The 14,547-nt window shown below is 42.7% G+C and overlaps 1 protein-coding gene across 2 annotated transcripts in view; it reads left to right on the forward strand.

The window, feature by feature from the left end:
* Dip2b (DIP2 acetate--CoA ligase B (putative)) overlaps positions 1-14,547 on the forward strand; it is a 181,750-nt gene that overhangs the window by 99,093 nt on the left and 68,110 nt on the right. Inside the window, exons 5-9 of one of the 2 annotated variants that reach the window (XM_085678590.2) lie at positions 4,822-5,034; positions 8,044-8,184; positions 8,914-9,033; positions 11,884-12,081; positions 13,331-13,422. In XM_085678590.2, coding sequence (XP_085534716.2) covers positions 4,822-5,034; positions 8,044-8,184; positions 8,914-9,033; positions 11,884-12,081; positions 13,331-13,422 — 764 coding nt within the window. The remainder of the gene's footprint in view (positions 1-4,821; positions 5,035-8,043; positions 8,185-8,913; positions 9,034-11,883; positions 12,082-13,330; positions 13,423-14,547) is intronic. The other variant, XM_085678591.2, reaches the window with a different exon arrangement.

A 14,547-nucleotide genomic window follows, 5' to 3' on the forward strand; every position in this document is an offset into this window, starting at 1 on the left:
TGGTCTACAGAATGAGTTCCAAGACAGCCAAGGCTACAACAGAGAAACCCTGTCTCGAAAAAAACAAAACCAAAATCCAAAAAACCCAAATAGAGCAGTGGTTCTCAACTTTCTCAATGCTGCGACTCTTTAATACATACAGTTCTTCATGTTGTGGTGACCCCCAACCATAAAATTATTTCGTTGCTACTTCATAACTATAATTTTGCTAACTGTTATGAATCATAATTGAGTCTGATCTTCACTATTGGGGTCGTGACCCCCAGGTTGAAAACCACTGAAATAAATGACAGGCTTCTGGTAAACAATACCAAATGATGCTGTGTTAAATCACAGCAGAGAACAAAGAGAAAGCCATGCTTTAAAGATTGTTTTCTGGCCTGGGGATATAATTTAGTAGCTGTGTGTTGGCCTAGCATGCATGAAGCCTTAGGCTCAGCCCCTAGAACCAAACAGCAACAAAACGTTTTGAGCTCTAGGTAGTGACTCATGACTGTAATCCCAGCACTCAGGAGGCAAGATGGCTGATTGTAGCGAGTTAAAGGCCAAGCTTTCCAGGACTACAAAACAAGACCCCGTCTCAAAAACCTCAGTCAACAAAATGGTTTTAGTAGATAACGCCAGTGCGCCCAGCCTGCCAGCCTGAGTTCCATACCCAGGACATGACGGCCGGAGAGGACTAGCTGCTGCAGCTGCTCTCCAGCACTGTCCAACAGAGAGACATGTTTAAAAGCTCCTCCTCCATTTTTTTTTTAATCTTGCCAAAATTTTTTACAAATATTCCTGGTAGACATTTTTTTATACTACAAAATAATAATATTTAAAAGAGTTCTCTCTCTTTCTCTCTTTTTTTGTGAAATTGTAGGCTCAGGCAAGTTTGGAGGCCCACTGCCTATAGACCCACCCCCAAGAGACAGGCTTGGGGAGACTCTAGTACAGACCCAGCTGCAGCTGCATAGCAAAGCTTGGCTCAAAAAGGAGTAAAGAAAGCGCAGCTGTCCCAGAGCAGCACTAAGCATTGCACATTCCTGGGAGTTAATTCCCCATGAACCGTGACCTACAGCAGCCACGCCTTGGGTGCTGTGACCCTCAGAGCAGATGGTTTTCTTTTTTTCTACCAACCTTCAGGGGTCTGCTCTCCTGGTTCTCATTTATTTTTATGTGTATGGGTGTTTTGTCTGCATGTATATCTATGTGTATGGGTGTTTTGTCTGCGTTTATATCTATGTGTATGGGTGTTTTGTCTGCGTGTATATCTATGTATATGGGTGTTTTGTCTGCATGTATATCTATGTGTATGAGTGTTTTGTCTACGTGTATATCTATGTGTATGGGTGTTTTGTCTGCATGTATATCTATGCATTCACAGAAGCCAGAGAAGGGCGCTGAAGTCCCGGGAATGGGAGTTACCAGCATTTGTGAGCTGCCAGATTGGTACTGGGATCAACCCTGGTCCACTGGAGGAGTTAAGAACGGGTGCTCTTGACTGCTGAGCCCTTTCTCTGTTCCCTGCTTTCATCCTAAAGGAACAGGCTGTTTAAGTTATTCTGTCTTTAAAAAGAAAAGATTTTTTTTTAAAACTTGGATATGCTGTTGTGTTGAATGCCCCGGGGCCAGAAAGTGCAGTCTTCCTTGGAGCTGGAGTTGCAGGTGTTTGTAACCCACTTGACAAGGGTGCTGTGGTCGGAGCTCAGGTCCTCTGACACAGAAGTAAGTGCTCTTGACCGAGCCGTCTCTTAGAGCCTCATTTAAACTGTTACTAAGGGAAAATATCAGACACTGTGGCAGAGCAGAGAGACAGACAGCTTTTCATCAGTCTTCTAGGGCCTGAGAGGGCCGTGTGCTGGCCCCACAGTGGCCTCAGGAAGGCGTATTTCCTCTCATGTCCTTAGGCTCCCTGATTGTGCCCTCACCTCTTTCTGTTTGTATGCTTCAGCCAGTTTTTGTGTTGTTAATTTCTTCAAATATGCCTTGTTTTCTGTACCTGCTGTCCTTTCTCACTTGCTATACCTGATGCTATTGCTGTGCCTCTCAGCCAATCCCTGCTTCCTCTGCAGGGTAAAGGAGTATGAGCTCCACAAGGCTCTAAGCCCTTCTCACCCAGTATCTCATTCTCCCTCACTGGTGGAGTGCTCATGAAGCAAGACTAATAAAAACTTAGAGACAGAAATTGGGGTTCAACCTGAAGGTCAGAAAAGCAAAACAGCCAGCCACTGACTCTTACCTGATCTCAGTCTGAAATGGCGATCCTGCCTCTAGGAATCTCAGAATGAGACTGTGACTGAGAGCTGCCTTCTCCCGTTTTATATTCCTCTCTAGTGCCTTTAAAGGCATGTCCCGCCCGGTTTTTATGGCAACTAGTGTGGCTACTGGGATTAAAGGTGTGTGTTACCACTGCCTGGTCTGTAAGGCTGATCAGTGGGGCTGTTTTACTCTCTGATCTTCAGGCAGTCTTTATTTGTTTGTTTGTTTGTTTGATTGATTTTTGTTTGCTTTTTTGAGACAAGATTTCTCTGTAGCTTTGGAGTCTGTCTTGGAACTAGCTCTTGTAGACCAGGCTGGCCTCGAACTCACACAGATCCGCCTGCCTCTGCCTCTAGAGTGCTGGGATTAAAGGCGTGCGCTACCACTGCCCAGCCACTCTCTTTATTTATTAAAATACAAATGAAACTCCACCACATGCTCGGGCATATTTATTTGTTGAATGGGCAAGGCTTCACAATGAATCATTTAACCTCGAGTTACAAGTAAACTTGGTGGGTCCTCAGAGTTCACATGGAAGACAGACACCAAAGCCATCCACATTTTGCCCTAGCCTAAACTGTTCCATAGCTAATAGCCATTAAACACCCTGAGGAGGACTGGCAGGCACAGCAGGTAATTGAATTGAAACACTACACCTAATTACATAATTGATCAAATACAGAAACATAATGCAGTCTGTTTTCCACAAATCCAATAATGAAAATATGAGTTTTACTACATGTAAAAATTGATTGATTCTGGTTTTTGACTTACACAAATTAAAACGGCACAGTAGGGACAGCTTATAAATCCAGAGGCCTTTGTGGGGTTCTGAGATGTTACCCCAAAACACTAAATCCTCATGGTGAGGGTTACAGGTCTCACTGCCTTCCTGTCCTCCACTTTCTGCTTGTTTACAGAATGTTTTCCTTTCAAGATAGAGTTGAAATTTTCAAGTATTTTCTAGAAATTATAAAGTACTGCTTTTGTTAAGCACCACTGTCCCTGTGTTTTCCTTTGACACCCCGTTATATTGTGTACCTTTTCCCTGCAGGGAGCTTTCTTGCTGTATCACTGAATTCTCTGGGGTCTTCATCTCCTGCCTCCTTATAACGTACTCCACTTACACTGAGGCACTCAAAATGCAGTCCTCCTCCCAAAGTTCTTGACTTCTTCCATTTCTTACATGTTATGTTCTTGTGTGGGGTTGTATGTTGCCAGTACCATACCATATGGCTTTTTAGTGGCAGGTCCTATCTCACAGGCATTCATATGTCTCAGCATCCCTACGACCTGACATAGATTCCAGCATATAGTACATTAAAACCATTACAGTTCTTGGACTGTGCGTCTCCTTTAATGTGAGGTAGTACATTGCTGGTAGTCTGAACAAGAAGCAAAGGTAGTGGCCATTGCTTTATTTGGGCTCTCTGGTTTATAGATTAGATTTCTGAATTCTGGATTACCATGGTTTGGTTTTGTTTTCTTTTTCTTTTTTTTTAAGCCCAAATTCCCATTGTGAAGTGTTAGCATTTTTTCTGCTCTCTTGTTTATTTCTCTGGCTCTTTGAATCACTGCATGTCCTGGACCCACTGATTCATCTGCATTAGACAAAAAATTTCTGCAGAACTAAGCGTGACATTTTTTTATTAAAAAAACAAAAAAGAAAATGGCTGGGTGGTGGTGGCACATGCCTTTAATCCCAGCACTCGGGAAGCAGAGGCACGCGGATCTCTGTGAGCTTGAGGTCAACCTGGTCTACAGAGTGAGTTCAGGACAGGCTTCAAAGCTACAGAGAAACCCTGTCTCAAACTCCAAAAAACTGAATGATACTGGGGCTCTGCTAGTTAGCTCATACAACATGTGTGGGTTCCATTGTTAGTCCTGCAAAAACAAGAGCAAAGTGAAGGAGGTCATTCAACTCACAGTCATTTAGAAGTTTTCCCTGGGTCTGTACTTTGAATTTTTAGCAAGCTGTTCTAATTTAGGCCTGCTTCCTGAAGTTAGAACCCAGCTCAGTCAAGGGAATTCTCATGGCTCTGTCATGTTTGGAAACCTCACCTCACCCTGTGAACAGCCAGCTTGTCCGGTAGAGCAAGCAGTGCCTCCAGGCTAAGATGGTTTCTTGCCCCCACTTGAGATCTCATCACCCGCTCTCTTCCTGCTTTTCAGCAGAAGTAGTATCCACGTCTCCTGTAGCCCTCTCCTTTTAAGCAGAGACAGATACCCAGAAAAACCCATGTGACCACCCCTTACAAGGTCTCTAATGAGTGAGCAAACCAGAAGAATGTAAAAACTGATTGATTAAATTATTTAAATTACTTAAATTATCAAATTAATTAAATTATTAAAAGATTTTTTTTTTAAAGTTTCCCATGGTCTTCTGAGGTCAGTGTTCTGTTGTGTGAGTTGTGGCCCCTAGATCTCTCTTCCATGTCTAAGATGTCACCTGATAAATCTAACTGAGAATGCTGGTGTTTTACTGCTGTCAACATCGGTTGTGCAGTCAATGAGCAAGAACTGAACAGTCTGTGCTCAAGGCAGGATCGAGACTTCTTTTTCTCTAATTCCACACAGACACGTCTTCGGCCTCTGAGGATGAGGGCTCTCTGAGACGCCAGGCTGCACTCTCTGCTGCCTTGCAACAAAGCTTGCAGAATGCCGAGTCCTGGATCAACCGCTCAATTCAGGGATCGTCCACCTCTTCATCTGCATCTTCTACGCTGTCCCACGGAGAGGTCAAAGGAACCAGTGGGTCTCTAGCTGATGTATTTGCCAATACCCGAATAGGTAGGAGTTGATCTACCCAAGAAGCCCACCTAATGTTTCATATGGCACCCCAGTATCCTGGAAACAGTTTATGATTGATTGTGTTAGGTTTTCAATGTGGCCTAAAATATATGATCACAGAAAACAGTTCATGAGGCAGAGAAGGAAGCACCAGCTATATATTTGTTATAGGGGTAATAGGTATCATCCACACTATTGATACAAATGTTGCTCACCTGAAGCCATATCTATTTCTGTAAGCAATACTGAAACTGCAAAATATAACCCCAGTCTTAGTACGGGTTTATGCCGGAAGAGAAATAGTCCCTATATCAAGAGCTACTAAACCTCAGAGTTCCAAGAAAAAACATCTATATTCCATAAAACATAACCTATTTAATCTGAGTAAATTCTACACTAAGCCATTGTCGGCAAGGCCTTTTGTCTATGACTGAAAGACTGGGTTTATGTTGCTTGCTGCGGTGCTGTTGCTGCATGAGAGGCATGCAGGCTGCGGGGAGGCACACCAAGCTGCTGGCTGCTGCTGGTGCTGTCGTATGCTGTCTAGCTGTTGCTCGGCTCTGCTTTATGTATTTGTGAGTTTTGTCCCGCCCCCCTCAGGTCTCTGCTTTACTTCTCAGCAGTACCAGTTGCAGTAAGTCATGGCCTAATGCTGCGTCTGCTGTCGTACTCTTTTTCCTGGACGACCAGTCACTTTTCGTTGTCCAGTTGTCATCTCAGTGACCTTCCCGTATCACTTTATACAATATTTCAATTTGATTTTTGAAAAGAAAAGGCTGGAAAATTATAGTTTAAGATTATACTTTTTAATGACGATAGTTACCTGGTGGATATGATTGCCACATTAAAAGCCACACGTCACTATTGTGACCCACCTGCACTCTTTGCTGTACTCTGTATCCCTGAGCCTCCCAGTGCAGCCGTACACAGATAGGCATCTTTCCCACTGCCCTGTCATAGGCAGCAAGCAGCTAAGCTGTGGTCGGGAGCAGTTATTAATGAATATGTCTAAAAAAAAGAAATCCAAATACCTTTTTTCATTGTCTGGATTTTATTAAGGTGATTTCATGTGGCTTCCTATTTTTCTGTTAATTTTTTTTTTTAGTTGAGTTGCAGAAATCATCATATCCAGTATTACTGCTTTTGGATGTTAGCTTCTATGGAAGTAATTTCTGTTCCTTAAAAAAGGCTATAATCTACAGGGTGTTGTGGTTTATACCTTTAATCCCAGCATTCAGGAGGCAGAGGAAAGCAGCAGAGGCAGGTGGATCTCTGTGAGTTCAAGGCCAGCCTGATCCCATAGTGAGTTCCTGGACAGCCAGGGCTATGCAGAGACCCTGCCTCAAAAGAAGAGAGAAGACTGTAATCGAATGGATTACACATTGGTGTTGCACCTTGGTGTACAATCTAGATTTAAATTAGAGCACATAGAGATTTGACTTTCATTTTGTATAAAGCAAGATGTCCTAAATGTAATTAGGTCACTACCTGCTTTTCTTAGCTTTGAAAGATGTTAAACATGAGCATCTATATAATTATGCTATTCTTGTGATTTTATAGTATACCGCTGTTTTTCTGTGCCTTAGTTTATTTAGCCACTCCCTTATTTTTAACAACAAAATAGAATCCAGTGCTGTCCTCTTACAAAACTGCTCAGATGGACATGCTGGATTAAGTATAAAATATACAGTTCTAATTGGGTGTGGTAGCACACACCTGTAATCCCAGCACGTAAAAGATTGAGACAGAATTAAGGCCAGCCTGAGTTACATAGTAGGGTCCTTCTTGAAAAACAAAATAAAAAACAGAGCTGCATGTGGTTGCTCATACCTGTAGTCCCAACACTTTGAGAGGCTGAAACAGGAAGATCAGAAAAAGAGAAAAACTTAATGCTCTTTTTTGCCACATATACCACATTGGACTCACACCAGTTATTTTTCAGTCTTTAAAAAGCATTATTAATAAAACTAATACTAATACATTTGAAACACAGATCCCTTTCTCTTAAATTGATCTTAGAAATTACATTTCCCCCTTTTAATTCCTTTCAGTGGACTTTGATTATTTTATGTCATATGGTTTATGTCCTCTAATTTCTTTCTTCATAAGGTGTTTTCTAATTTTGTGTGTGTGGCACGGCTTCATTCTGTAGCTCTGTTCCAGCCCACAGCACTCCTGCTCTCACACCAGCTCACTTTTCACGGACACTGGGCCAAACAGTGTGCACCTGTAGTCCCGGCACTGGAAAACAGGGGCAGAGGGTCAGCTGGCCTGGCTGATGAGACCCTGTCTCAAAAAATTCAAAAGAACTTTTCCATGAAGTAGCATATGTGGGGATCCTTGCCTGACAGTGGGTCCAGCTTAACTCTGGGCTGTCTCATCAAAATTAGAAGTAGGCTATCTCGTTTTCCTTCCTTTGAGAATATGGGTCTCTGACCCAGTCTAAGCCACTGTTCTGGTTTGGTAGAACTGGAAACATCCCAGATAGAACATGACGTGCATGTGTTCAAGGTCCTGGAGAGCTAGGACCTTACTCACTTTGATTCCGTTTTGAAGTGACCTTTACAAACATCGGATTCCCATTATCCACTGTGTATAGAAAATAATGTTTTTAGAAACATTGGCTATGTGATTTGATCTAATAACTAAATCTACTCATATCTTTAGAATTATGTTTTAGAAAACTGTGCTCTGGTTTACCTTCATGTTCTAGTAGACTTGGATGGAAACATTTGTTTTAGGGCCGGTGAGATAGCTCAGCAGGTAGAAAGAAGCACTTTCAGGCAAGCCTCGGGACTCGAGGTCCGTCATTGGGACTGCCAATGGAAGGAGCGAACTAGCTCACAATACATGATAATAATAATAAAGTAAATAAGAAAATAAGTATTTTTTAAAGTTTGTTTTAAAATAGCTAAGCTAATGATTTTTATTCCTTCTAAAGCAAAAGATTTAGAGTGTTATTTTTACTGTTAATACCATATGATTCTAAATTTTGTCTTTTCCCGTCAGAGAATGTCTCAGCTCCTCCTGATGTCACTGCAACTACCTCTTCCTCCCTTCGCCCAGCAAACATTGACCTGCCGCCTTCTGGCATAGTTAAAGGCATGCACAAAGGAGCCAACAGGTCCAGCCTGATGGATACGGCTGATGGTATGAGTCCCTTGGTAGGGTTAGGGAGTATACGTTAAACTGGGAAAATGCAGATTCTTCCCAGCAGCTCTTCTCAGCTGACCCGGCTGCAGAGACACCTGCTGCTGGCCCACTCGTCATCGCCATGCGGAGTCCCTCTTGCCACTGTCCGTACTGGTGTTTCTAGAAAGCACCGTGAGTCGAATGTGGAAGGAAAAAATGCTACAAGAGGAACGGAAGCCTGGGGAGACCTTTAGCTGCACACTCAGCATAGCGCTGGGTTTGTCTCCTGTTGTTATAAAGTTTGTCATGTGTATATTTGGTCCTTTTTGAATAGAATAAGATGGCAGAAGGCCAAGCAAGCATTGCTGGAAGTAAAATCTGGACCAAGCAGTGGTGGCACATGCCTTTAATCCTAGCACTCAGGAGGCAGAGGCAGGTGGATCTCCGTGAGTTTGAGGCCAACCTGGTCTACAGAGTGAGTTCTAGGACAGCTAGGGTTGTTACACAGAGAAACCTTGTCTTGAAGGAAAAGAAGATCTGGGAGGAAGGAGGAAAGGAAATAAGGGTAAGAAAGAGAAATCACAGTTTCAATAAACAAGGCATTTAAATCCTTAAAAGTCTCATTGGTAATAAAAAGCTTAATAGTTAAGTTTTTTAAAGAGAAGAATGAGGTAATTGAGGAAATAAAATGTATTTATTGAGGTCAATGAATTTTAACTGAATTTACCATTGCTTTTCCCCTTACAGGTGTTCCTGTCAGTAGCAGAGTATCCACGAAAATCCAGCAGCTTCTCAGCACACTGAAACGACCCAAAAGACCTCCCTTAAAGGAATTTTTTGTGGACGACTCTGAAGAAATTGTGGAAGGTAGTAGTGAAAGTGCCAGGAGCACACACTCACTAGCAGCTAGTACACGCTGGGTGTGTACAGTCAGAGCTGAACGTGGCATGGTTCTTACTCAAGGAGTTCACGCAGCTGTGCTGTTTCCCTCAGGATCATTTATGTATTAGGTCTCGGAGAAGGATGGGGACAAGGAGGACTGGGAGCTAAGAGCTATCCTCATTAGTGTGCTCTTTGTACTCAGTCGTTGAGTCAGAGGCACATAGTGTGTGTGCCTGTGAGAGAGCGAGCGAGCATGTGTGGAGACCGGAGGACCACTTCTGAAAGCCGCTTCTCTCCCATCATGCAGGTTCCGGGTCAGCAGGTTTGATGGCAAATACCTTTATTTGCTGAACCCTCTCACTCGCCTAGAAATACATGATCTCTATAATTATTTATAATTTGTATTTTTTGAGTGTGTCGATAACAAATCCAGCCTCAAAGGTTTGCTTTCTTTCCTGTAATACAGATGGGCCTTTCATTAACTCTGCCAATCAGTGCACAGACACTTACTTTCCAGAAGACAGAGTGGTAGATAGTAAAGACATTTAAAGACATGAAAATACACTTCCTTCCTTCATGCTGATTGTGACCTAGACCAGTCAGTGTAGAAACAGGTTAGCCAGGAGGTTCATCCGAGAGAATACAGGGGAGCTAAGAAGTTAGTCCTGTCTGTGTGATGTGCTCGAGCATCAGAATTTTTTGTGCAATAATTAAAAACCATTCACTGGTGAAATCATGATATCCTGGATTTGATAAGAGAGCTTGAGAAGGGAGAGGATGTGAGTGTAGGTGAAGAGCAGCCATTCTGTGATTAAAGCCCATGGCAGACTCCCAAGGAGACTGCACACAGGAACAGAAACTGATTCCGCTGCATAAAGAACTATCAGGAAGCCCTGTCAGTTTGTTTTTGTGGGGTTTGTTTGCTTGTCCGGAGACTAGAAGTAGACTATAATCATATCAGAATAGTAATGGATTGTGGCATATTGGAGACTAGTTCTGATCTTTGCCGGGTTCTAACAGCGTTTTACTAATTACAAATAGATTTCTTTGACTAATGGTTGTTTTTGGACAAGGAAAACACCAGTATCTTTTGGAAGCATGAAGAAGTGTGCATGAAGCCCTAGTGGAAAACTGTGCCTCCCAGATGCACAGTCTCTGTAGAGATGAAGTGGCTTATAACAGTTACTCCTGGGTATTTCTGTTAAATTTAGATGAAATCTAAGGGTCTTAATGGTCTGAAAATATTATGCAAAATAAGGAGTGAAATGAGTATTTTGTTAGTAGAATAATGAATTCAGAGAAATGGATGCAAATAGGGAACATTACACTATGTAAATAAGCCAGACTCAGAAACGTGCAGACAGCATGTCTTTTTCCTGCAGAATCTAGATTTAAATGTGTGTGTGCAGGTTCTGAAAAGGGGGGACTGCGAAAAGGGAAGAAGGGAGTCTTAGCAGAGGTTGGGCTAAGAGAGAAATGGAATTCACATGATGTGAAAGCAGACATGAAGGCTACTTGGGGAGAGGGAGGCCAACAGGAGCGGGTAGGAGAGGTGGAATGGGGATGAGCAAGAATGAAGTGTAATGATACAGTTGTATAAAATGCTGTTTGGAAGCCCCCTGCTTTATATGCTAACTCTAAAAAAAGAATGAGTCATAATAGTGAATTACAAAGAACAGTTTTTCTTCTTAATATTTTTAGTTGTCTATACTGATTGATTTTGTATGGATGGGTGTTTTCCCTGCATATGTGTATGTGTACCACTTTCATGCTTGCTGCCCGCAGAGGCTAGAATAGGATATCAGATCTCCTGGAGCTGGAAATATAGACAGCCGTAAGCTGTTATGTGAGTGCTGGGAATTGAACCTGGGTCCTCTGGAAGAGAGATCAGTGCTCTTAACCACTGAAACATCTCTCCGGCCCACATAAAGCTGCAGCATGCACTAGGGCATGCACACAGCAAAACCAGGCCAACATGGGCAGTGGATGTCTGCACACTCTGAGTACAGGAGAGAGAACGTCACCAGCTGATGAGTCACACCTGAGTTGAGGTATCATTGTCTGTGTGCCCCTTGTGCACTCTGTAGCTGTAAGTGTAGTGTTTGTTTTCTCTAAGTGTTTTGTTGAGACAAGAGTTTTAGCAGTATTCCTTGGCAGGCCTTAAATTTGATCTTGTTCTTGCTTCAGCCTCCTGAACTTTGAGACTACGGGTATGGGCTCCCACACCCAGCTCGTTCACATTCCCAGTTTACTATAGTCTGTGCACATGGTTGGTACACAGTAATTACTTGAGTATTTAGCCTATATGTAAATTATCTTTTCTTCTATGAGAATGTAGAGTTTAAGACTGAGCACAGTGGGAGATAGAGGTGGGTGGCTCTCTATGAGATCAAGGTCATCTTGGTCTATGTATCAAGTTCCAAGCCAACCAAGCCTACATAGGGAGACCCTGTCTTAAAAACAAAAGCAAACAACCAAAACCAACAATGAACAAAAGAAATGTAGGATTTAAAGAATTATTTGAATAATACTTGTTCACTGTAGAAAAACCTACAGTGTATATTTTGAGTATAAACACTCCCTCTGATTCCTGGTGTAGGTGTTCATCTCTCTCCACTCAACTAACATCGTTAAGCAGCCCTTGCATTTGGGGCACTGTAAGCAGTGATGAGAGTAAGCCATCCCTTCCCTGGAAGCTGTGACTCCTTGGGAGGACGATGGAAGAAGCCCCAAAGCCTCTCTGCGAGAATCAGCCAGAGACAGAGGAAAATGTGTTCGAGTTGGAGTTGTTAGAAACATGTGAACTTATTTCATCTTCTTGCCTGTTTGCTGCAGTACCTCAGCCAGATCCCAATCAACCGAAGCCTGAGGGCCGACAAATGACACCAGTGAAGGGAGAGCCCCTTGGAGTCATCTGTAACTGGCCCCCTGCGCTGGAGTCTGCCCTGCAGCGCTGGGGCTCTACCCAAGCCAAGTGCCCCTGCCTGACCGCGCTGGACATGTCTGGGAAACCAGTATATACGCTCACATACGGTAGGTCCCCGCTGCGCTAAGAGTTCTCAAGGATTGCGGGCAGCGCCTCTTTTGGTGGTTCTCAGTTGCATGTGTCTCAGTTATTTGATTGGACCCTGTGTGCCAGGTGGAGCTATTGCCAAACACTTCCATTTGCTAAAGTGATGTGGGCAAGCAGCTGGCTTTACGGACAGCAAAAGAAGATTCGTTTTTGTTTTTACATTAGAAGATTTGTTTTTGTTTTGTTTTATGTTCCTGAGACAAAGTTCATGTAACCTGGGATGGCCTTGAACTCTTGGTTCTCTTAGTCTCTTGATTTCCGAATTGCAGGCATAAATTGTGGCACTGACTAGAGGAGGATTTGACAGTGTTAATGGTTACGGAGGAGAAAAGCCACCACATTTAGATCTTCAGTCTGCATCCTGCTTATAATAAGAGCACAGTTCTATAAAGTAAAAAACACCCTTTGTAGCCCCCCTCCACGTGCCAAGGGTCCTTCACGTTCATCTGACACCTATGAGTACACACATATGGCCCCTAGAGCCAGCTTCTCTTTTGATCTTAGTTTTGTTTTATACTGTTCTATAAGACAAAATTTCACTATGTAACCCAGTCTGGCCTTGAAGCAGAAGAAATCTTCCTGCCTCAGCCTCTGAAGGTCAGCGTTATTGCTGTGAGCCCAGGTTCAGCTTGTTCCAGTTATAGTATTTTTTAATCATTTGAGCTAAACCTTCCAGAGAACCCTAGGACATAGCCACCTGTCCTTTAGTCTTGTGTTATAAAACAGACAAACAAAAAATGTTGCCCTCTCTTTAAAGGGATACTTAAGTATGCTCTTGTTACATTATTTAAAAAAAAAATTGAAATGAACCATATATTAGTGGCACTCACCTTAATCCCAGTAACTTGGGAGGCAGAAGTGGACAGATGTCTGTGGGCCTGAAGCCAGCCTGGTCTACGTAGCAAGTCCCAGGATAGCCAGAGCTACATAGTAAGACCCTGTCTCAAAAAGAAAAAGAGAAAAAACAAACTGCAGGAAAGAACTTGAACTTCTAAATAAGGCAGGGTGTGCTTCATTTGTCCTGGGCAAGAGTGGCTCTTGAGAGTGCCAGAGAGGCTGCTGGAGGGGAGGCTTCTGTGCTGGGGAGGGTGGTGCTAGCTCATCGCAGCGCTGGTGACTGGCACTTGTTTTAGTCAGCATGCTGAACCCAGTACTCTCTGGCTGAAATAGGCCGATAATCTCTACTGTCTGATTGTTTTCTTTTCTCAGGGAAGTTGTGGAGCAGAAGTTTAAAGTTGGCTTACACGCTGCTTAATAAACTTGGGACCAAAAATGAGCCTGTGTTAAAACCTGGAGACAGGGTAATTTATTTTGTTTGTCTAGAAAGGTGGTGTTTGTTTCTGATACATGCCCTGGGCTTTGTTGTACAATGATAAGACTTACATTACTCCTTCTTAAAATGCTTACTTGTTTTATGTGTATGGGTGTGTGGCTTGCATGTGTGTCTGTCTATACCACGTGTCTGGTGCCTAAGGACATCAGATTCCCGAGAGCTGGATCTGTGAAGTGGCTGTGAGCTCCCACTGTGCTGGAAGGGGCACCCTGGTTCCCTGTAAGACCAGCCAGTGCATTTCCCACTGAGCTGTTTGCAACTCCAGCGTAGCTCTTATTCTTAGAAAATAAAACCAGTTTAGTCACAAGTCCAATGGGCCAGCTCAGCACTAGGTGAGGCTTCGGGCCTCTTTAGTAAACTGAGGCAGTAAAAAGGGAAAAGAAATCTTTCTGAAAGTAAATACTTTGATTTAGACTCAAATTTTTGTCTTTATAAAACTGGTTCTTAAAATTGTTAAAGGCAAATTGATACTGTTTCATTTAGTTCTTAATTGGAAGTGATTTTTTTCTAATTTTTTAAGTTTTTCTTTCCCTGTTATTAATGTATTGAATAGGACTGCTTCCTGTCATTCAACATTACTGTTTATTTGTAATTTGTAGAATGAAATACCAGCTACTACACAGCAGTTTTTATGAATTACCTGGCTTCTATCTGTTGATTTGTGGGGGTTGGGTCTTATGGAAGTCTTAGGGCAACTCTTGAGAATTGGCTCTGGATTTCCATCAATCTCAGACTGTCGGCCTTGCTCAGCAAGCGCTTTTCACTGAGCCAACTCACCGACCCCAGCTTTCTTTTTAGTAGACTAATAAGCAGACTTTCTTAATATAACCTTTTTAAGAAAATGTTTTTTACATTTATGTGTGTTTGTGTGTGTGTGTGAACATGAGTGTTCATATGGAAGTCAGAGGACAGTTTATGGGAGCTGACTCTACCACGTAAGTTCTGGAGGATTCAACTTAGGTCATCAGACTTGGTAGCAACCACTCTTAGACTATCTCATGGATCCTCAAGTAACTGTTTAAAAATTTAAACTTTTACAATGTCCCAGAAATAATTAAAGTATGGCTTTTACGTATACAAACTGACACTGAGG

The sequence above is a fragment of the Myodes glareolus genome, chromosome 19, assembly GCF_982192425.1.
Source record: "Myodes glareolus chromosome 19, mMyoGla1.1, whole genome shotgun sequence".
Taxonomy (NCBI): domain Eukaryota; kingdom Metazoa; phylum Chordata; class Mammalia; order Rodentia; family Cricetidae; genus Myodes; species Myodes glareolus.